Source organism: Scardinius erythrophthalmus (assembly GCF_964197995.2).
Source record: "Scardinius erythrophthalmus genome assembly, chromosome: 1".
NCBI lineage: Eukaryota > Metazoa > Chordata > Actinopteri > Cypriniformes > Leuciscidae > Scardinius > Scardinius erythrophthalmus.
Window position 1 is genome coordinate 51543703 of NC_138221.1, and position 23618 is coordinate 51567320.

The window sequence follows — 23618 nt, forward strand, 5'->3', positions numbered from 1 at the left end:
AGGCTCTGGGGAAAATAGTGTAGGGAGAACCTTGATTTCTTTTTTTGTTTTCGTTTTTTTTTTAATTAGGTGTCTGGTTTGTGGTGGGGAAAATAGCTAAACTTATTGGTCAATATTATCCTCCCTCAGCATTGGCTACATTAGTAGAAAAGAAAGGTTTTAGAGAGAGAAAGTTATTACATTTTGATTTAAAGATTATGAAAACATAGGCTACCTTTTTTCTCTTTAGAATGACATGCTCTGATATACTATGGACTGTAGATTTCTACAGTAAAGTTTGATTCATGCTGCTGTTCTAGTCTGAAAAAGGTATAGAACAAAAATGGCAAAGCTACTCTTTTATAGGACATCGGAACAAATTGCCATATTCGTTGTTTCAGAAGGAAATTTGAGTTAGTGGACAGCGGCTCTTCCCTTCAGGAAGGTTTACATTAATTGCAGAGCCTGTTTCTTTAAACAACTAGGCAAAAACATGTACCTCTTTCTCCAGTGCTATCAGTCTGAAACTCTGTAATAGTGTATCTGTCTGTTCTATTGCCAGGGGAGATGTGATTCAAAGGGCCAGAGCTAGCTACACACTCTCACACACTCGTTATGGAATATTTCAGCCCTCTGAGGCCATAAGGTTGCTGTTTTAAAAGGTTACCCACAGCAGCCTGCAATCCTACTTCTGATAGGAGCTTAATTTAAATCCATATTGGAAAATTCACTTCAAAGACGGCAAGTTATTATATGCAAGCAAGGTGTTTTTTGTTCCTTGAACAAAGATTTTTCATAACAATATGAAAATAAGCACACATATTTAATTAACAACTGCTTCAGTATTTCACAATTAAAACTGAAAATGCATGCAGTATTGAGAAAATTAGACCCTAAAGCATTATTAGTATTAATATCGGGGAAAAAGAAAAAGAGCTTGCATATATTTTGCCTAGAATTTAATCATTTAAGTACGGTGTTAACCAGAATCTCGAAGATTTTTCTGCATGATTTATTTTTTCATGGATGATTGGACTCACTAACACCTTAGTCTGTGACAACATATACAGTATTCAATTAGATAGCTACAATAAACCCCACTACTCATTTGTAAAACGATTATTAAAGCTGTTATTCAAAGTTTTCAGACAAGAGCCCATGGAATACAGATCCTCGTGGCACTGAGAACAGTCACAGATTCTCCATCGGATAAATCAGCAGTCAGAATCAGTGATATTCCCAGATGCAGTCGCTTGAGCTCTACTGAGTAAAATGGTGCCGTCGTCTCTTTAATTGGCCTCAGTAGAGCACTGAAGCTGTCCCTTTAAGAGACTCAGGTAGAATGTTGTGCCAGTCTGTTTTTAATTGGCTGGGGTGAAACTGTGTACCTGTCTCTTTAAATGCCTGTTTATTGCCTCTGGAGCTGACAGGCCCACACCGGTCATCTCCCTACTCTTCTCTAAACTGCCTGCATTGTTCTCTTTCTCCCAGCTCCCACTCTGTCTTCTACACTTGTCTGTCTCATTCTGGCTTTGAATGTCATCTACCTGCTCTCCAGTTGCCTTCTTCATTATTGGAGATGCTGTTCCTCCAGCTCATCCCACCTTCTCTCCACTTTTTCTCTCCTTCTAGCTATGTTCGGAAAGCCACACTATACTGTTTTTGTACCGTATACATATTTTCTCATGCGCAAACTGTGCAGTATAAAACTATAGAGTAAACCATTTGCAATACTCCTCACTATATTATTATATATCTTCCAATTGATCCAATTTTGCATTTACAATTATTCATTTAAAGCTACACTGTGTGATATTTTCCCCCATCTAGCGGTGAAATTGTATATGACTACCCAGTGAATATTAGTTTCTGTTCCTTTCAATTTCGAGGGCGTTTTAACTCCTACGGTGGCCGTATTATTCCAAGATTAACATGGCTTCCAGTTCGACTTCGTCCAATTGCGCCTTTAAAACTATCACCTGTGATCCGTCGCAGCACAGATTTATGTTACAAGGTAAACAATACTTTTTCACCATTGACGCAAGGAAAAGTACCGCAAGTTATACTAGAGGTCGTTCTGGCGTTATGCACAACCATGCTATGGTTAGACAAGCAACTATAAAACTTCGAATTTACACAAATAGGCTGAATTACCTGTCGAGAAGAAAGCAGGCAACTTCGGCGTCCGTTTTAAAATCTTTGCTCCTCATGAGCTCTTTCCATCTGGGAAACGTTACTCCAGTATTGACTTTGGTCTGGCTGATTTGCCTGTCGCGTTGACGTTTTAATTCTCTCTTTCGCTTCCTTGGCGACTCTGCTACATGTCCTCGAAAATAGGCGTGATCCTCCATCAGCAATCTTTCAAATCTGCCGGCAGTCGCGAGTAGTCTCCCCCTCACATTCGTCTCTGTGTCACTGAGTGTAAAGCGCGAAAGGCGAAGCTTGAATTTACAGGTATGTCCCTCTTTGGCAAATGTAGTTTCAAGATGGAAGGGCAACATGGTGACCGGCATTCGAACCCCTCACCCGTATGTACTTTCAATGGCAGATTATAAACTTACGAGAATACTTTATTACTTGAAAGAAGTAAATATAAATTAATTAGCACATATATTTTTGAAAGAACTAAGTGTTTTTTGCTAAGAATCAACTAAAAAAAATACACAGTGTAGCTTTAACAGACAACAAAGCGATTCATCTACTTTAATCAGGGGACACTGATAGGAATGAAGGGTAGATGAGTGGGGAGAAGGGATCCGAAAATGACTTGAGTATAGGATATTTTAAATTATGATTATTTTTATTTATTTTTTAGGCCTATTCTTTTATTCAGCAATGATGCATTAAATTGACCAAAAGTGACAGAAGACTTTTACATTACAAAAGATTTATCTTTCAAAAATATATCATGGTTTCCACAAAAACATTAATAGCACAGCTGTTTTCAACATTGATAATAATAAAAAAGCATCAAATAATCCTATTAGAATGATTTCTGAAGGATCATGTGCCACTGAAGACTGGAGAAATGTTGCTAAAAATTCAGCTTTACCATCACAAGAATAAATTACATTTCAAAATATATTAACATAGAAAACAATTATTTTAAATTGTTTTGCTGTGTTTTTAATCTCATCAAATATGGTGAGCATAAGAGACTTTCAAAACATTAAAATATCGACCCCAAGCTTTTCAATGCTAGTATACATTCTGTAGAGTGCAGTACTAATACTATTCTCTCTGTCATCCCTTCCATTTTTGCTGCTTTACCTCCATCTCCTCGTTCATGAAAATCATCTTCTCTTTCTGTCGCCTGGAGAAGCACCTAAGGCTTGTTGTCAATAACCAAATGAGTCACAATTACCACAATGACAAATCCCCCACCCCCATTGCATTCTCACTGACTCACATGACACACACCAGACGGCAAAAACACAACCCAGTTTCAGCCAAATGGCTCCATTTTGTTGGGGTTTTTTGTGTGTGTGTGTGTGTGTGTGTGTGTGTGTGTGTGTGTGTGTGTGTGTGTGTGTGTGTGATTATTAGCATGTTAAAGGCCCTGTAAAATTGCTCAATTAGCGTTTTTCCTATTGAAACAGAAAGTTGGGGTGGGACAAATCACTTATTAATTTACAGTACTTTATGGCTAGATACTTTTCTCAACTTTTAGGTGTACACTAGAACATAGATGGTAGATCACAGTTAAAGGGATAGGTTACACAGAAATTATTATTTTATTTTTTTCATAATTTATCATCATATTGTTCCAAACCTATATGAGTTTCTTTCTTCTGCTGAACACAAAAGAAGATATTTTAAAGAATGTTGGTAATCAAACAGTTGACGGTAGCCATTGACCACTGTTTGATTACCAACATTCTTTAAAATATCTTATTTTGTGTTCAACAGAAGAAAGAAACTCATGCAGGTTTGGAACAACTTGAGGGAAGAACTTCAGTAACTGATGACATTTTTTTTCATTTTGGGCTAACTGTCCCTTTAACAGGCATATAGCCACAAATCTTAAATTATGACTTGTGAAGTCAAATCCGATCCTGTATTTAGATGCTACACACATCATATCCTGCACTGTCGGCCTCTGTGTTTGGATTTTCTTCTGTGTAATAAGATTTTGAGATGTTACCTGTTCTGATCTGGCTCTGCACTTATCAACATCAGAGCAGATCTTTTCAAATCGCAAATCACACATGGGCTCACCTCCAAAGAAGCTTTCGCATTCACTCGCTACTTCTCTTTCCCTCTCGCCCATGCCTCTTTATGCAACCTTTAGCTCTGTGACTCAGTTGCTCAGCTCTTTATTTAGTTTTTTTTTTTCTTCTTCTTCTGTTCAGCTATTTACCATCTGCTGCCTAAAGCAGTGCTCTTGTCCTTTTTTGTTTTATCACCCTGCTAATCATCCATTAGGTCTATTTAAACACACCAACCGACCAGACGCTTACATTGCTAACGGCACAAAAGGAAAGAAAACACTACATGGTGTAGTTACAGAATGTACCAGCGGGGGCTACCTGGACCATGCCAAACCCTGACCCCGAGATAAACACACACACACACACACACACACACACACACACACACACACACACACACACACACACACACACACACACACACACACACACACACACACACACACACACACACACACACACACACACTCACACTCACACTCATTCACTTACTCTTAGTGGGTTTCATTCATGCATTATAATCATTCATCTTACGCGCTGCAATTTATACAGTATGCGATCACTTTCCTTTTTGCAATGTTTCAAAAATGATACTCCTTGTTAAACAACATATTTTACTGAGAACAGGTAGCATTTGTGATGAAATTTTCAAAGGTTATTGCCAGTTGCGCAGCCCACTAATAGCATTATAGGGCATCCAACTGTAAGAAAGCACACTACGACCAACAACACAGCCATTCGGTGACCTGCAGCAATAAATTTGAATGAATGCCTCATTGCACAGTCTATAACAGCCTTCTCATTCTGATTGCTGTCTCTAAGGCTTATTCACCATTCAAACTATTCAAACCATTTATGTTTTTGTCTCTGAATATATGTGGTAAGTTCTTTTTCTGTTGGTATTGGTAATTACGCTAAATGTGATAAAACACACAAAAATTTTAAAGGTCCCATTGCATGAAAATTTCACTTTATGAGGTTTTTTAACCTTAATATGAGTTTCCCTAGCCTGCCTATGGTCCCCCAGTGGCTAGACGTTTTGATGGGTGTAATTTTTGAGAAAATGAAAGCTCAGACAGGCGAATCTAGAAATCTCCCCCTTATGTCGTCATAAGGGGAAAGGTTACCTCCCCTTTCTCTTCTTTGCCCGCAAAAAGAATTTGGCCCGCCCATGAGAAAATGAGCTGCGCGATATTGGTTTTTCCTCGAGAGACATCATGGCTTCATTGGCTTGCAAACGAGCGAAGCATGCCAGCTGCTCAGTGTTTGGATGTACAAATGAACACAAAAGTATTTTTTTAGTTCCTTCATCCGAGCCTCTGAAGAACCAGTGGGTTATGTGAATGTCTGATGTGTAATTGTTCAAGTTCAGACAGATAATCTTTCTTTCAAAGTCGTTCAATACTGTTTATGCATCAGTAAATCAAGCCAGTGACTAAACGATCAACTTCACGTCGTTTCTCTTAGTAGGATGAAGATAATCTTACTTAAACTGTGATTAATATACAGAAAGCGATCAAAGAACAGTCCCTTTCCAATCGCCCAAGCTGTCAATCTCACAGCGCGAGTTTATCTGGATACTTGCCAAAACTCGTTATGAAATCAATGACGCTGTTACGCTGCACAACAAAGCTCTTACTGTACTTACCTCATGTTTGCATTGGTGAAATCATTAGTGAGAGTGCAAAAACTGCATTGCAATGATAAGATCTTCATTCATGCGATCAACAGGCTGTCATCTGCTCAACCTTTTATGTGATGGGAATAGATCTAAATACTTAAAAAACTTCTCACAATTCGTTAATCTCGATAGCTGTAATAGTAAAAACGTATAATAGCTGTAATAGTAAAAGTTTTCGAGAGAGTTCCACATGTAATGCGAGATATTTCATATGCAAGCATATCAGCCAATCACAGCAGTGGGCGTTTACACTGAAGTCTCTCAGCAGACACGCCCCTTCAAACAGAGCGTTCAAATCAGAGGCTAAAATCAGGCTAGGAAATATGCCTTTTATTTCTAAATTATAGCAACTTTTGATCTAAAAAACATACTAACATTATAAGGGCACCCCAGGAAACATTCTAAAATAATAAAATAATCCATGCAATGGGACCTTTAAAATCCCCCAAAAAATCTAATTCTGCCAACATTTCCTCACCATCATGTCATTCCAATCTCGTATGCCTTTCTTTCTCCTGTAGAACACGCACAAAAATTATTCCAGCTGTTTTAGTACACATACACATATTGTAAAATAAAGCAACGCAAGTAACACTTTGTATGATAAACAGATGTGCGCTAACCACACGGCTCAAACTATTATGTTTTCACTCTTTACTATTCCTGGCATCAGGGCTCATTATATGTTAACATTTGTTTTGGTGTTTAAATGTTGTTGCTTTTTTGTCCTTATGTGTAACAATGGAGGTTTTGAGTTCTTAGAAAAGGTTTGCAGCTCAAAGCAAGTATCATCGCCATATACTCATTAAAGTCCAAATTTATTTGGGATCCCATAGACAAGTCACTGGTGCGTAAAGACCTCATACAAATTAAAACTCAATGAATAAATGGGATTTACTGCGTTTAGCCCACTGTGCTTTTACCACACATAGTTATATTAAAGAGAATCTCTCTCCCCTAATTGAGCCTCCACCGCAGAGCTATTTTTCATTCTTATTGTCTTGTCTTTCCCCTCCTCTGTTTATAACATCTAGACTTTTCTTTATTTCTCAGCCCACCGTAATCCACATGAAAACTGAGAGTAGGATTAGATAGCTGGTCAGTCTAGACAGCCGTTACACTTCCTGTACCAATGCCTCCAGCCGCGTTCCTCCCCTCCCATGAGTGTTTCATCTGGCAAAAAACACATTGTGTTATTTCACCCGCAGTGTTTTGCATGCTGCTCTGTCTTGCACCGCTCACTTTAAGTGGTAGAAGGAAGCGAATGAAGTCAATACCACATCAAGTCTGTAGGGCGATGAAGTGGTTGATTTAGTTACAGATCTTATTAATAAAAGGCGGAGGAACATCCCTGTCAAGAGGTGCAGAAAATTACAATGATATTGGATGAATCATGTCCTTAATTTCTCATGGAGGGCAAAGAAGTTATAAAATCTAATTCATCTCATTCAGAGATGCTTTCATTTTGTCACTTGGTTCATAGTGCGGATTATAATATCCTGTCAATTCCCAACCGTCCCCTCCTTGTTATTTATTTATGGTTGGAAATTTCTGAACCGAATCCTTAGAATGAAGTTTCCTTTACCAAAAATGAACAAGGATATCTCCGTTTTAGGACCCTGATGTGCTTTTAATGTCTCTTCACAAAACAGTTGCACCACTTTTACAGTATGTGTAGTACGAAAGTCAAGACGCATTAAAAACAGACACACACAATAAAACTTCTCTGGAGTTTTACATCAATAATTAATGACACGTTCGGTGACTGTGAGCTGCATTACACGCTGGACTGAAATAGTGGCTACAAAGAAATCTTTTACGTTAATTTTGGTCATGGTTTGTCTTGAAAAACTGAGATAATTTGATGGTCATTGTAGAGAAGTCACACTGCAGGGCTGTGAATGACATCTTCTGACACTGCTAGAATTTTGTCGGAGGTAAAATTTGATCACAATGGTCATTAATCGGCTGTCGGTGAACATGTTAAGCTAAGCATCAAAGACTTCAGATTTTAGCCAAGGATCAGAGGTATCTTTTAGGATTTGCTAAATTTGTCTCAGACGGCAAAATCATGGGCAAAATTGTACAGTGTGCACCTTAAGTCATTCTATTAAGTAATATATTTATAAAGTAATTAATTATTCATATTTTACTTTAACAAAGATTTTGTGACTTTTCTAAAATCTTAACCTTTCTGTCTTGTTCAGTTTTCTCACTTGCTCTTGATGAGGTCAAGGCTTGTAAGCTTGGTGGAGAAAACTGGCCACAGATCAATGTGCAAAGTCAACTTTTTCCCAACATATTGGCAGTGAAGGAGAGAGAGATAATGAGAGAGAGAGAGAGAGAGAGAGAGAGAGAGAGAGAGAGAGAGAGAGAGAGAGAGAGAGAGATGAAGACTGAAATTGAGATCAGGTTATAGGAACAGGGGGTAATGGTGCGGTTGGCCCTCCTCACCCCTCCTTCTTTAAACCCGCTTCACATTCATCCTATCTTCTGTGAGAAAAAAAGAAAAGAAGAAAATGAAAGTGAAGTCTGAATAGATTAAAATCAATATGTCTACCTGCTTTTTATTTTTGTTCATTATTAATGTGGGGCTGAGATGCTTCTCCAGGGAGATTTGGGAGAAATGGGATTTACTTGGAGGGCCTCCTGTGTGCCATTTCTAAAGCTGGTTTGAGCAGCACAAATGAAATAAGCACTGAAGAAAAAAAAAAAAAAGGATGCAAAGAGATGAAGAATTGTGACATTCCAAGATCTCAACTTTTCTTAAAAAAAGGACATGATTGATTGACTAATTAATCATACAGGACATTCCAGAATAACTTCTGCCTTGTGGAAGAAAGTGACATCACTCAAATCAGAATAGTGTATCCAGACTGGAATGTTTACTCCTCGGAGAAGGATGGGATGAAGAACAAAGCTTTTATTTGGTGAAAACAATATTGCATCATACAGCACAGGGACACAGCAAAGTGTGTGTGTGTGTGTGTGTGTGTGTGTGTGTGTGTGTGTGTGTGTGTGTGTGTGTGTGTGTGTGTGTGTGTGTGTGTGTGTGTGTGTGTGTAGCACTTATAGACAGTAGCATTTGTCATTTGTTTTTAACCCAATATAGAATTAGAAAATAAAAAGAAATGAGTGTTTTAAGCAAGTCGTACAAACTAATCTGATATGAATAGGGGGCCGTAAAACAGACTGTAATATAAATCATGGTCACACTGCAGTCAATTATGGAAATGCAATCCACAATCATTGCAAAAAATCCCTTCTACAGAGTGACAACATGGGATATTGTGCAGTACAGTTAGCTGGACATCATCACAAAATAAACCCTGACAGAGTGATTAGGACATGCTGAAATAAAGATGCAGGAAATCAGTTACCTGGGACAGCAGTGATTTATACAGTTTAGTGGTCATTATACAAAAATATTTGTACAATATATAATATGTCTGATAAGGTTTAGGCAAAACTTTCAGCGCATATCGCAGTCATCAATATGTCGAATACAAAGGCTCGTCAAGACAGGTGTTTCCATGCAGAATAATGCAATTTAATATTTATACTTCCAATTAGCCAGCATGACATTGATGCAAGACCTGCTCTGCATAGCTGCTGAGCAGATTAGTAGATCTGCAACGGAGCTAATGTAGAATTATTCAGTCTGTAGAGGCGTTACACGCTCGTCAAGGCCAGTTATTAATCCACACGCTCTTTTATAGAGACCTCTTTTATAGAGCACAATGAAGTCCACGCAAGATCCAAGCAAAGTGACTGAGAGCCTGAAGAAAAACGGGCACGACTACAGAAGACTGAATTAGTCAGAGCGTGTTGCGCTAATCCGTACTGTATAAAATGGAGTCTGTCTTATCAAGATTGGAGATAGGCTCTTAGAGTAAAGTAAAATGAGTATCAGGCATGAGTAAGCCTGATCTAGCTGGAATAAGCCTGGATAAGACGAGATGAGATGGGCGTAAAGCATCAGAGTGGGCTGAAGGATCAGGGTTGAGACAGGGCAGCATGCATTATGGAAGAGAGAGATCCTTAAGCTCAGTGGATCAGGCCTGCCCTGACAGTGAAAACAGATTCATATACACACACACACACACACACACACACACACACACACACACACACACCTCAGACACTTAGACACTGTCTGAATATATGCTTAAATAGTCTGGCAGCGGGATCTCTCTCACACACACAAAGATAGGCAGAATCCTCAAACACTGACTATGACTGCATACATTTACAGTGAGGGTGGACTGGCATATATTCTGGTTGGAATATACAAAAAAAAAAAAAGGTGGGTTTGAAATAAGGTCTCTAAATGCACTACCTTATTCTGTTCTTTCTTTCTTTTCTTGTTTTTCCTTTTTACACTCGGTATACAAAACCATCATCATACAGTATACCTACTGATAAGAAAATTCACATATCTCTTTAATATCTCAGTTGTAAACAACTGAGAGCATAATGGTAATATGATTTTTATCCTTCATATTCCTTCGTATTACATGTTGGAGCCAAACTACACTTTACACAATCTATGTAACTTATTCAAAAACATAAATGCTAACATCTAACTAGTGTTTATTTTACGACAAAAAAAAAAGCCTGTAAAACAAGTGATGACTGTTAAATCAACCAAACATTTTCTATCAAGCAGTACACTTAAACACATCGTCCAAACAAATTTGATTTGCTAAAATTAATCAAACTTGGCAACGCTACAAAAACCAGTTCATCTTGGCGAATCATCAGCAACAACAAAAGGCACAACTAAAACGGTGTCTACTCTTTGAACCTATAGCTCAGGTTCGGAGACACTTGGCACTCCAGAGACAAGTCTCAGTTATATTTTTATGCCCTGGAACAGATGGAGGTGAAGACAAGAGGTCACATGACTATTGGTAGTGTGAGATGGCATCAGTTGACTTGGACACCAGTGGAAGTGGGAATTAATTTTCTTGGTTGCGGTCCATGTCGCCCCAACTTGCAAGGTCTCTGCAACCCATAAACGTGGAAGTGATTTTTGTCTCTGGTGAAGTCAGAGAGCTTCTGTACAGCATGAGACTGTTTCCTAGAAATTAATGTGTCTTTTGGGGGAGTTTTCACTTTGAACCTGACCATGCGGACACAATGCAGCTCAGGCTCATGGCTCAGAGACACAGACCAAACAGAATTTAGAGCTCATCAGATAATAAACAATACATCAAAGCATCATTGTTCTCTGACACTCTGCAACACACACACACACACACACACACACACACAAACTTGTGAAGTGTCACATCCAACTGTTTGATCCAAGGTATGAGAGCTCTTGTAGGATTATCTGAGTATGAGGTGTTGCAAATCGATCATTACCATCTCGTAATTACCAGTTGCGCCCACTCTGGGGCTCTTCACCCATCCATGAGCCCACATAAAGAGGCATCTCTTCCACCTCCACAACTATATACTGTATATAGAGTACACACACACACACACGCACACACACACTATTTTATCTAACAACATCCTTCTCTCCTCTTGGACTACTTCCATCCAACCCGAGACCTCTTCCTCTCTCTGCTGTTTTTTTATTTTTATTTTTTAAATCTGTTCAAGACTTTGCTGAATAAAAAAGATGTTAAAATATATTGCAATTAATTTCAAAATGAGTGTTAATTTGAATATTTTTTTTGGTTTGCCCTCTTCCTCTCTCTCTCAGTCAAATTAGGGAGTCCTAGAGATCTCCAGTAAAAACAGATTATCCAACCTAGTGGTTCTCAAGGGGGGGGGGGCGTTCAAATAACAATGAGGGGCGTTGGAAGCAAGATTTTTGAAAGGGGGGTTTTCTTTTAAATATTTGCCTACAACATTCTAAAATCTGCCAGTTTAATGCGACATGTAAGCTATGTATCGTTTCTTTTGCAACGACTATTTTATAACGAACAGCAGAAGAGCTAAGGGGCGTTGTTAGGCACGTCGCGGAGCGGAGTTTTAGCTGTTCTAAAACGGTTAATCCATAAAAATATTAATTGTAATATTTATTTTATAAACACCAGCAACAAATAATATAACGTTATAATGTGTTATAAGTTATAACACATTTATTCCTCCGCCAAACAATGTATTTCCAAAGAGGTTGCTAAGCAACACATGCAGCAACAAAGAATCACAAACGGCAGTTCGGCAGTTGCGCAGTAATTGACCTTTCTCACAACTTCCGTATTTGTGACCGGAAATACGCAATCGTCGTGGTAATCTACTTCCTCCGCAGTCAAGGCAACATAAACAAATGGCGCAAGCAACTAGCAAGAGCTATTGACACGCTAATGATGTGTCATTTTAGTTAACAGTTCAGTAACAGTTAGCCTCGCTCTCTACTTACCTTGATGTTTATGGACAAATTCCGTGTGGAAATTTTTTTACCCTTTATTTCGTTTTTTCTTTTTGGTGACGGAGTTTTCCTCTACGAGTCGTCACATCTGCAAATGTAATATTTGGCAAATCCGTTAATGAAGTTGTGTAGACTCTTTGATCCATTTTAAACTTGCCCGCGTTTATGTTTTTCTGGTGTGTTGACGCTTGACAGGAACTCCGCTTCCACAACGATTACGTATTTCCGGTTATTGTGAGAAAGGTCTATACTGGAATAATGGAATGCGGTCACAGGTGTATGTTTGTTGATTACAAGCCATGTTACAATGGCTTCTAACGCGGCTCAACCAATCAGAATCAAGGACTGGAACTATCCGTTTTATGGCAAGATTTTCGAATGGATAAAGAAAAAAAAAACAGCCAAAATGTTTTTTAAATGCTGGATTTATTAAATTATGTTTCAAACGTGAATAAACAGTCTCATATGTCTATTTATTTTTTAATATAGGCCTACTATTTATTAATTTATTGTTCTATTTTATTTAACATTTTTTACATTTAACATGAATAATCAAACATTTTACATAAACCAAGAATTGCAGAACAATTTGAAATGTCTACTCAGGAGTGCTGACTCGAACCAGTCAGGAACCGTTCATATATTGAGTTTTATGCGCGTCCAAATTCGTTATTTCGAATTCGTTAAATTCGTTGTTTCAAATGTAGGCGCGTGGCAAGCGCGCTCATAATAGAATAGAAGCGAAGCGGTCAGTTGAAAACATCTCAACTTTCAAGAATGTCGCAAGCGCACAGCAGGTCATGTGACAAAAAAACAACCGATCAGCTTTGGCCTTTCCGTAACACCATCGAAAGCTCGGCCGAACAGCTGATCATAGCTGTACAGGGCGGGTTTTTATTTCTCATCTCCATAAATATATCTAGTAGTAAAGCTAATGCAAGGGCTAGAAATCAATTAATCCTTTGCTGATACTTCCTCGTCATCATGTCATGGAGAGGCAGTTCATGTTTGCTTAGCAATGACAGACAGTATACACTTATTATAGGTGTACCTTAGTGATTCAGGATAGGACAGAAACACAGTTTGGAAAATGGATTCATGATGTACTCACTCATTACATACATGTTGTACATTTTAATATAAAAAGTTACAGATTTAATAATAATAGTAATAATAATAATAATGATAATAATGGATAGGGGGCGCTGGCCCCAAAAAGGTTGAGAACCACTGATCTAACCCTAACAGCCATAAAGGGTTCAAATCATTCCCACAAAATATATAAAGCAATATAGTAAACCATGAGGACAGGTCAGATCGCAGAGATTGATTGAAGTGAGTCTAATGTGGCCTGGACATTTGTGTGAGGTGTCAATGACGCTTTGCCATGGGTGAATGTTGATTCAAGTCCTAATGATGTTTCCCTTTTAGTGGTTCTTTGTTTTCTCCTTTCAATTCAGTCATTCAAATCATGCTATACTGCAAGGCAAGCACTGCATTCAAATTCCTGCACTGATATTTCTCAAACATTCTATTATTATTCATCTTCTCGACAGTTTCAAAACAAATCAACATACATTCAATAATTTGACCCCATTCAAACTTTGTTTAGCAGATTTCAGCCTTAGGTGCGCAGCATTTTGGCTTTTTATAAAAAAAAAAAAAAAAAAAAAAAAAAAAAAAAACCTTTTTGCAAAAACAAAGTCTAAACCCTAAGCATAAGTAAACTTCAGTACTGTTCTTTTGCTTCCGTGCAAATGCCGCTATTTCCTTTGGGAAATGCAAATCTAGTTTCTATTCAAATTCCTGTCTGTGTAACCTCCTCTCTCTTTAAATGTCATCATCTCTTTTATACTTCCACTAACTGGCTCACTCTTGCTCCTGTTTTCTTTCCTCCAGCTGGCTCTAGGACAGGAAGATACCCACTCGTCATCTTCTTCCTTCCCCTCATCTACGTCAAAGTCCTCCTCCCCAGCAGACTCCTCCAAAACTCTTGGGGTTCTGGGATCTCAGGGTTCGATTTCACCCCTGAGCCGCTGGGTGATGCACAGCCGTGGCCGAGCCGCCAACACTTCCACAATGGAGCTGCCCTATCGTTCTCCGGTGCCCTTTTCCAAACAGGAATTTTGGGAAATGCTGGGTAGCGACCTCCTCAAAACAGACACGGACGAGTCGGGGAATTCCCGTGTGAAGCGCCGCCCCCCGATCGTCAAAACAGGCAAATTTAAGAAGATGTTCGGCTGGGGCGACTTCTACTCTAACATCAAGACAGTGCGCCTCAACCTGCTCATCACGGGTAAGATCGTGGATCATGGGAACGGCACCTTCAGCGTCTACTTCCGTCACAATTCCACCGGCCAGGGGAACATCTCAGTCAGCCTGGTACCTCCGGTGAAGGCCGTGGAGTTCGACTTGGAGCGGCAGAGCGTGGTCTACCCTAAAGACTCAAAGATCTTCAACTGCCGCATAGACTATGAGAAGGTGGACCGGAGCAAACGCACCTCGCTCTGCAACTACGACCCCTCCAAGACCTGCTTCCAGGAGCAGACACAAAGTCATGTGTCCTGGATCTGCTCCAAACCCTTTAAGGTCATTTGTATCTACATTTCATTCTACAGCACAGACTACCGACTGGTGCAGAAGGTCTGTCCAGACTATAACTACCACAATGAGATGCCCTACCTACCTTCAGGGTAGAGCTGTGGGGAGCAGTTGACTAGAGGGACGAGGAAGGCTGGATGGGCGAAGGTGTTAGCATATGAGGGATCGGTTCTATTACGGATACGAAGATGAATGCGAAATGCTAATTTGGGACAGGGGTTTTAAAGGACACAGAGGTCTTCAGCTAAAGACTCTTCCGAAACTTATCATTGAGCTGTTATGGACATCCTCTCATGACCTGAACATCACAGGTAGTTCAAAAGGTGAATGTACAGTATTTAATGTGCTGCAGTTGATGTCTTGAAGAACCTCTAAGGCAACCTGGCAAATATGACCTGCAAAAAACACATATATGCAAAACCAAACGGTCAGGCCCAGATGCTCAGTGTGGGAGGGTCCGCTGCATCAGTCCGAGTCCCTGATTGGCTGCGCTAATCAGTGCCCAGGTCCTATAAGGTCCTCTAATTATTACCCAGGAACAAGAAATCATACTGGTCACCACATATGCAGAAGTGGAAGAGTTCTTTGTTTTGTTTTTTCAACTATGGTTCTTTAACATCCATGGACCCATTGCACAAAAGGTTGTTTAAAATGGAAAGATGTTCTTCACACTAAGAAAAAAAAATATTTGAAGAACTGTTCATTGAATGGTTCTTTAGGGAACCAAAAATGGTGACATTTTTGTAAACCCCCATTTAGAATCTTTGTTTTTTTAAGAGTGTAGGTTATTTTTCCCCAAAAAATAATCACATTAGCTCACACAAGACATTAACACACAACATTCATCAATGACACACCTCAAATTTTCCACCTCTGCACATAAAAAACGTAAAGAATGACACCGAAAGTAGACTTTAAAAAAAGTTAGTGCTGTAGGTGCATAATGAAGTGTAGCAAGTGTATGAGCAAAATGATAAAAAACTCCCCCTTAATATCAATAAAAAGAACAAAAGCAGGACAGAAAGCTCTTTAATTAAAAATACAGCACTGAAAAAGAGATGTTGAATCTGCATTGAGCCCAATCTCTCTATTGTTCTGACTGTTACGGAAGAGCAGAAAAGAGGTTTTGTTTGGTCAGGATTCCTGACTTTGTGCTGTGATAACTGTTCTGCTGAACGCACGATTGCTTCATCCTTGTCTGAACATTCCCGTACAGTCAGCTGGTTTATCGTTGAGAAGAAATAAAAACAAGTTAATTTTGCATAATTTAATCACACTGATAAATGGGAGAGCTTGCAGTACATTTTATACCTGGCCAAGGTCTTTTCTGGATGAAAAATGTTCACATTACATGAACAGAATTCAAGCTGACCTCCAATAAACACCCTGTTTATCGATGAATTATTGTGAAGGAAAATCATTGATATAAAATTCAGGTGGATTTAGGCCAACAGGTGAACTGAAATCATCAGGGGGAGAAATGAAGGAAGAGGAAAGACAGAGAGGAAGGATGGGAGGTAAAAACAGCAGTGGGTGTTGTGACGTATGCAGTGACGAGCAGATGTACATGACAGAGTGAAGAGGAGAAAAAGAGGATATGAAAGGTTACGCACAACATGAGCAAACTAACAGGAGATGGACCGGGAACAAACAGATGAGGAAGGGACAGAATGAATATAGAGGAGGGGAAGAGGAGAGAATCATGAAAAAAGACTGAAAAACAAACTCAGGATGCTAAATAGAGTAACATAAAAGCACAATATGGAACATCAAAGTGTCGTCTCACCGAGAGAGTTGGGGGGGGGGGGCTTTTTATGAGCCCACGAAGGAAAAAAAAAACTCTTTGCCTGAAGTTAAATTCAGTATGGTGAATATATCCCTGTGGGTTTCCATGAAATTTAGAGAGTTACAAAGGAGGAAATATCCTGCTGGATAGATCAGTTTAACCATGTTCTTAAAAGAGATACTACTTATCTCCCTCTGTTCAGAAATTTATTGTTTTACAAAGATTATTAGGGGTCCGAAATTACCTGACAATATCACCAGCAGGTTATCGCAAAACTTGTTATCGTAATACTATACATGAAAACACACATGAAGTTGAACAAAAACTTAAAGACATCAAAGATAAGATTATGATGCTCGTTATAAGACATTAAACTTAGTAGATGGTTTGATTATACATCACTTACATCTGATTATCATTCTTACAACCTGACTTAAACCATGCTGCAATTCCTTCTCAGTGTTTTTTGGACCCTGTAATTGCTAAAGCAGGTAGAAGAAGATTCACCTGTGTCTCCTCTAACAGGCCTGTGTCTGATCTGTGTAACTGAACATTTGATCCAGACTGTGAGGCTTTGATCTGTCTCTGTTGCCTAAATATGCTACCATGTCGAAATGTTTGGCCAGTCTGGTCATATGAAATTTGCCTCAGTCTAATTCTCAGAACAGACACATGTGAAAATAAAACACCTCTGTGCCCAGTGCAGCATGTCTCGCCTGCCCTGCTGGTGAACTGAGCGCTGGGGCTCTCGCTTCTCCCTCAGGCGCTGGTCTGGACTGAGCTTCCTAATCTCCTGCAGCTTAACTACACTACCGCTTGCACAGAAGTGCGTGCGCACACACACACACACACACACACACACACACACACACACACACACACACACACACAGAGAGAGAGAGATGCTCACGTAATGGTGTAATCGCTCACTTGCAGGAATCTCTTTTTTTTTCATTAGTTCTTTTTTTGCTCGTTCTTTTTCAATCGTTCAACTTCATTGTTTGTTTCATTCATTTTTGTTGCTTTCAGTCTTACTCTTTTGTGTGTTCTTTCATGTTTCTTTTTCATTCGTTCTTTTTGTTCTCTTTCAGTCGTTCGACTTCATTCCGTTTGTTTCATTCATTGTTTCTCACTCATTAGTCCATCCTTTTCAGTCATTCTTTTCCTTTTGTTTGCTCTGATATTTTTCACATTCATTTGTTCTTTCGTTCAATCTTTTGTTACAGTACTTTTCTTTGTTTGGTCACTTTCATTTTGTTTTCATCCATTCTTTTTTCTCACTTCTTTCACTTTCTTCTTTTTTTTTCTCTTGCTCTCTTTTTTGTTGGTTCCCTTCATTTGTTTGCTTCCTTCCTTCCTTTCTTCCTTCCATCCATTTTTCACTTTCTTACATTCCTTCTTTCTTCCTTCTCTATTTTCCTACTCTTTCTCTTTCAGTCAAGAAACATCTTCAGCAAACCCCTAGTGGTTCCCTTCACTCTTCTCATGGTCACAGGATACTTTAGATCCCTACTTATACGACACTCACAGTTAACAACAGAACATTAAGTGTTCCCCTGGTGCTCTCGTACGAGAGTTCGCTGACTATTGTGTGTCTATATTAAACCGCTGAACATGAGCACAACAGTGCTGCACAAAATCATACCGTTTAGAAATCAATTTTAATTAGCTTCAACTTGCTTTCAGGTAATAGTCCCACTTTGAATGCTACTTTCCCACAAAGCTTCCTGGAAATCTGTTACCCATACATAACGCAGCCCCCTACATATACCATTATATCCAAGGGAAATGCCACCAAAACAACCCAGAATCTCCCTCTGACTGCAGAAGAGGGATAAGAAGACTACACTGTCACGCACTGCTGGGCGTTGCCAAGGCAAGGATAAAAGTTGAAGTGGAGGAACTCTTCAGTTGTCATAGCGACGGGCTCCTTGGCTGGCCTGTCGGGCTTGGACGGAGCATCGGACACCTGGTCAATCCGTAGAACCAGAACTGAGCTAGCAGCCTCTGTAAGCAAGAAATTGTATGATGAAATGTGGTACAAAATGTACTGAACAGACATATACTGCATATATATATATATATATATATATAGAAATAAATGAATATTTATAAATATATATATGAGAATTATATAGGAATTCCGATATATACAATAATCCAACTCCCGGGGACTGGATGAAGCTACATGTCAGACAGTGGACTTTTCTCTGGTTCATTTGAGGTTTGCTGTTTATTTCTCTATTTTTACATTGTTTATTTAAAGTGTGTGTCATATAGTATATGGATGACAATGGTGGCATTTATTGTGGTTTTCTGACATCTGAAAAAAAAAAAAAACTGAATAAATTAGAAGGAAAGCACTGAGTTCAGAGGGCTAAAGTGACTGTCGTCTCAGGTCTCATCTTGTTTTGACTGCTGATTGACAGAGGGGATGACATGAGTACGACATGAAAGTCTGTGTTATCACTCTATTTGCATACTTGTTTTCAGTGCCCATGGCAAGAAGCAGGGGGAAAACAGGAGGCAATATTCCACAGGGACACGGAGAAAGAGATGGAATGAGAGAAAGAGAAAGAGGTGACAGAATTACTGAAACGGTGTAACAATACAATAAAGTGCACTTAAATAGTGTCACGTGAACTCAAAATGTCTTCTCGGTTTCGTTCATTCCTTTCTCTCTGAAAATGAAGACATAATTGGCATTAAATCTGTCCAGAATCACAATTAAACCTGACATTCCATAACATGAAAATGAGCTTGAATTATGTCGTCATTAAGCAGATTGATCACAATGTCGTATCTGACAGCAATTTCCGTTCACCCTTTTGTTCTCTTTGTCTTTATATCACGTTATTTCACGTCCCTAACCACCCTGCGCTCTCTTCACTTTTCTCTCCTTCCTCTCATCTCCCAATCCGGCCTCTTGCACATCCTGCCTGAGGATAACCTTGGAGAGAGTGATGAAATCGCTCTAATTTGGGCTGTGAGCTCCCGCTCAACCCAACGTTAATAACATAATTCAAAACAAACCAGCGGTGGCGCCCAACAACACATCAGACAGCAAGGGAGAACATAACAGAGAGAAAAGCATAAGAAAATGACAAAAAGAGTGAAAGATAAGAGGGCATATAAATACGTAAAAGTGGGCAGGAGTACAAGGGCAATAAAAAAATGTAATAAAAAAAAAGCTATTGAACATAGTTTAAATATTTCTGAAAATTTACGCAATGAAAAAAAATGACAACATCAGACCACTAGCTTTGGTTATTGCCTTTTGCATAAGCCTGAAGGATCATGTCATGGCCTACGGTCACAGTTAAATGTTGGCCTGTAGTATTAAATGAATATGCATCTGATGATGAGAGCAAATGTATGCATTAGGCTATTATTTGTTTCTGTTTCTTCTTATTGTTATTTTGTGACCTCCACATAAGTTGTTTTCTCCAGATCTCAGCAAAATGTTCTTGTGAATTCAACCTAAAGTTGCTATTCTTCACGATCTTGTTGTATCTTGTTGTGGAGCAGGTCACAAAAGGCATTTCTTAGTGCAATATAAAAGCTGCTCCGTGTCTGTCAGTGATAAACCAGTTCACATTTGGTGTCTGACACTTGAGCAGGAGACTTTATTATAATAAACACTATAGTGAATATGTGGTCAGTTTTACTGCTAGTCAACTCAAGAGACTGCATGGGTTTGTGACCATCCAGACAAATTGGCAGAAAATCATGAAAAATCACCAGTAAACAACTTTTGTTATACTGTGATCACAAGAAAAGAAAAAAAGAATAATGCATGGCCTCTTAGGGCTTCCGTATAATGTATATACACATATTTTGATGCAACATATAAATCACAAATATGTCATCACACAATTAATATACTTGAGCAAACCAGATAAGTTTTATAGTAAAAAAAAAAATAATAATAAAAAAAAGCACTGGAGTAATGTACCAGGCCTTATATGATTTTGAAGTTCATCTGGAAACATTACAAATTCTGATATTTAAATAAGTAATACCACAAACTATAAACTATAAAATCTGTCCGTTCAGCATGAAGCCAAACTGAATAATTAGTACAGGTTATGATGCACACATTTGCTGGCTGGGACTATGGGTTGAGAACACCATACAGAGGATGGACGGTATGTCCACTGCCTAAAGGTCAAAAGCTCTATTGGCAGCATTTGTGGCATAATTCAGTATACAACAGAAAAAAAAAATGCTTGTTCCTGGTTATTCATTAAATAAATAAATATGTTTAATATGACAATAGAGAGAAAGTAAACTGCATAATAAATAAATTAGAAATAAATCAGTTGCAAAATAAAAAGATGCAAACTAATTAAACATAAAAACTCAATAAAAGAGGTGCATAAAAATGACAAAAAGCTAAACAAATAAATAAATAAATAAATCACAATTAAAGTAAGTCACTTGGATGTACATTAAAATACACCGTTTGAAAAGTATAATCACAAGATTAATATTATGCATGTTGGCAGGAGTCGCTTTCTCACCTTGAATGTGTGAAGCTTCACTTTGCATTTGGTAACAAATAACCAAAATTTTCATCCACCAAGATAATTGAAAAGTGCTGCCAAATGAAAAAGTTTGACTTAAATAAATAATAAATTCAAATAATAAAAAGCTTTTAATGAATAATTCATTGATGCTGCTTGTACAAATATACAGTACAAGCTTCACATTTCTGCTTTCAAATCTTAAGAATCTTATGGTTTGGATGGATGTGTCAATAATCTGGGAGATTATTTCCTGTGGTAATGCACATTATTCCACAAATGCCATCTTGTTTATGAACTGTGATATGGTGGAATAGATCTCCAAATCTGGGAATACCAGGGGGCCATGAGAACGCAGAATCCAGCAGTGTTGGGCTGAGTGCTATTTTCCTTTGCCATGAGCTGTTGGCCTGATTTTCATAACGAATCATCAATATTGATGTGCTCTCTCTAGTTAAAGATCCAACCTGAAGAATCCACAAAAAGCTTCTCGAATACTCAACGAAAAAAAGGCATCAAACGAAAAGCAGTCCAATGCAGGAGAAAAGAAAGACGGGGAGAGCGAGCAAGAAAGAGGATGAGTAGGACGACGAAGACCTCCATGTCTATGAAATCCAATTAGGAGAGCAGTTACCTGGAAACCAAAAGAGTCCAGAGGCTAGTCATTAGCATAGCACTGCTCATCAAATTCAAATATGTGAATTTATTTTTTCTGTCTTGTTCTCTCTGTAACAATATTTTGCCTCAGAACTGTCAGCAGACACGGAAATCTTGCACACAAACACATTGGAAGTGTTTCCATGTATAGGCATTTTAATAGCATTTCCAGACCGCCACGACGCCCAACGACAGAGATTAGCACAGCCGGGGCTCACAAAGATAAAGTCACAAGCACACAATCCAACAGCTACTCAAAACCCTTCCTCAAGACTCAATATTTACTCAAACACATACTGGAAGATGGAGAGAGAGAGAGAGAGAGAGAGAGAGAGAGAGAGAGACCAAAGGCTGTGTTTTAGCTGGCCAGAAAGTGAAATGGAAGGAGAGGAAAATCAAATACCTGATTGAAAAATATGAGAGAGTGTGAGACAGAGATGTGGAGTTAAAAATAATAATAAGGCTGATAGGAATAAAAGAAGAAAACCAGCCCCAGGGGCCAGAATAAGATGACATGAATAAACTAATCATTCTAATTAAATTAGAATAATCTCCCACAGACCTTGCCAATTATATTAATGGCCGGATTATAGAGTGTGAGTACAATATACCATTGCTCTGAAAACTCAATCTCACAATGGTTGTAATAAGATGAATCAAATTGTAATGATGAAGATTTTAATTTTGTTGTCAAAAGATTTTCTTTTTACAGTTTGGAATAGCAACATCTTTTGATGAAATAAAATAAGTTTCTGACAACAGTTTCATTAATAATTTCTGTTTTAAAATATTTTTTAGAGAATTTTGAGGAAATAATGTGTAGAATAATAATCTCATTAGACTTATGTATTTATTACCATTATATTGGCTATACGACCTAGGTTTATATATTGCATTAGACTTGAAAAAAAGAAAAGAAAAAAAAAACTATTGACCATCAAACGTAGATTAAGATTTGAGAGATGCCGGACTGACTCCTCGAAGGTTTCATTCTCTTTTTTTTTCTTACAACAAATGTGTGTTTGTCCCCACAGTGTTACACTACCTTTCACCTTGAATCAATGACTTGGTCTGTTTTTAATGATCTGGCTTGACAAAATCTCCTCCAGAGACTACAGAGGAAGCCAACCAAACACATAACAAAGCCTTGAACAATTCCTGTATCCAACTCAGAAACTTTAATAATAATAATAATAATATCATTTTCTGGGTACTCAAGGCGCTTTACATGGAAGGGGGAATCTCCTCAACCAATAAAACAATTAAGGGCTCGCTTGTTTTGGTCTACATCCAGATGCTAAAAAGAAAGATGTAAACTGATACTTAAAAAAACAATGAGCAATGAGAGGCAATTACAGTGATTTTTCAACAGGTAATGGGTGTTTCTTGGGCATGATTCACATTGGAGTGCCTAAAACCCCTTTAGTGGTAAAATTGTTGTAACTCACAAAATCTCATGGCATATTTATTATAGAACCCCAGCAGCACATTTTCCCCACTAAGTAATATAGTTCATTAGCATAACTGTAGGCTCTTTATGGCTGCAGAGCAGAGTAACAACTTTCTAATTTCATTTAGAATGTGTGATCACAGGTAATGTTAATTTAGTTCATACAATTTCCACTTTGAAATGTGATTCCTGATGCAGAATTCCCTATTTTAAAGCAATCCACCTTTATACGCACCTAGCTTTACAATTCTTTTAGACAGAACCTATGATAGCGCTGCAATCTCATAACACACACCTGCATGCCTCCAGACATACAAAGCTAAAAGAGGCATCACGAGT

General features: G+C 38.4%; 1 protein-coding gene across 1 annotated transcript in view; it reads left to right on the forward strand.

The window, feature by feature from the left end:
• Nucleotides 1-17713, forward strand: part of LOC308703035 (neurexophilin-1) — a 34930-nt gene extending 17217 nt beyond the window's left edge. Inside the window, exon 2 of the mRNA XM_081386287.1 lies at nucleotides 14159-17713. Within this exon, the coding sequence (XP_081242413.1) occupies nucleotides 14159-14956 (798 nt within the window). The 3' untranslated portion in view covers nucleotides 14957-17713. The remainder of the gene's footprint in view (nucleotides 1-14158) is intronic.
• Nucleotides 17714-23618: the final 5905 nt, after the last annotated feature.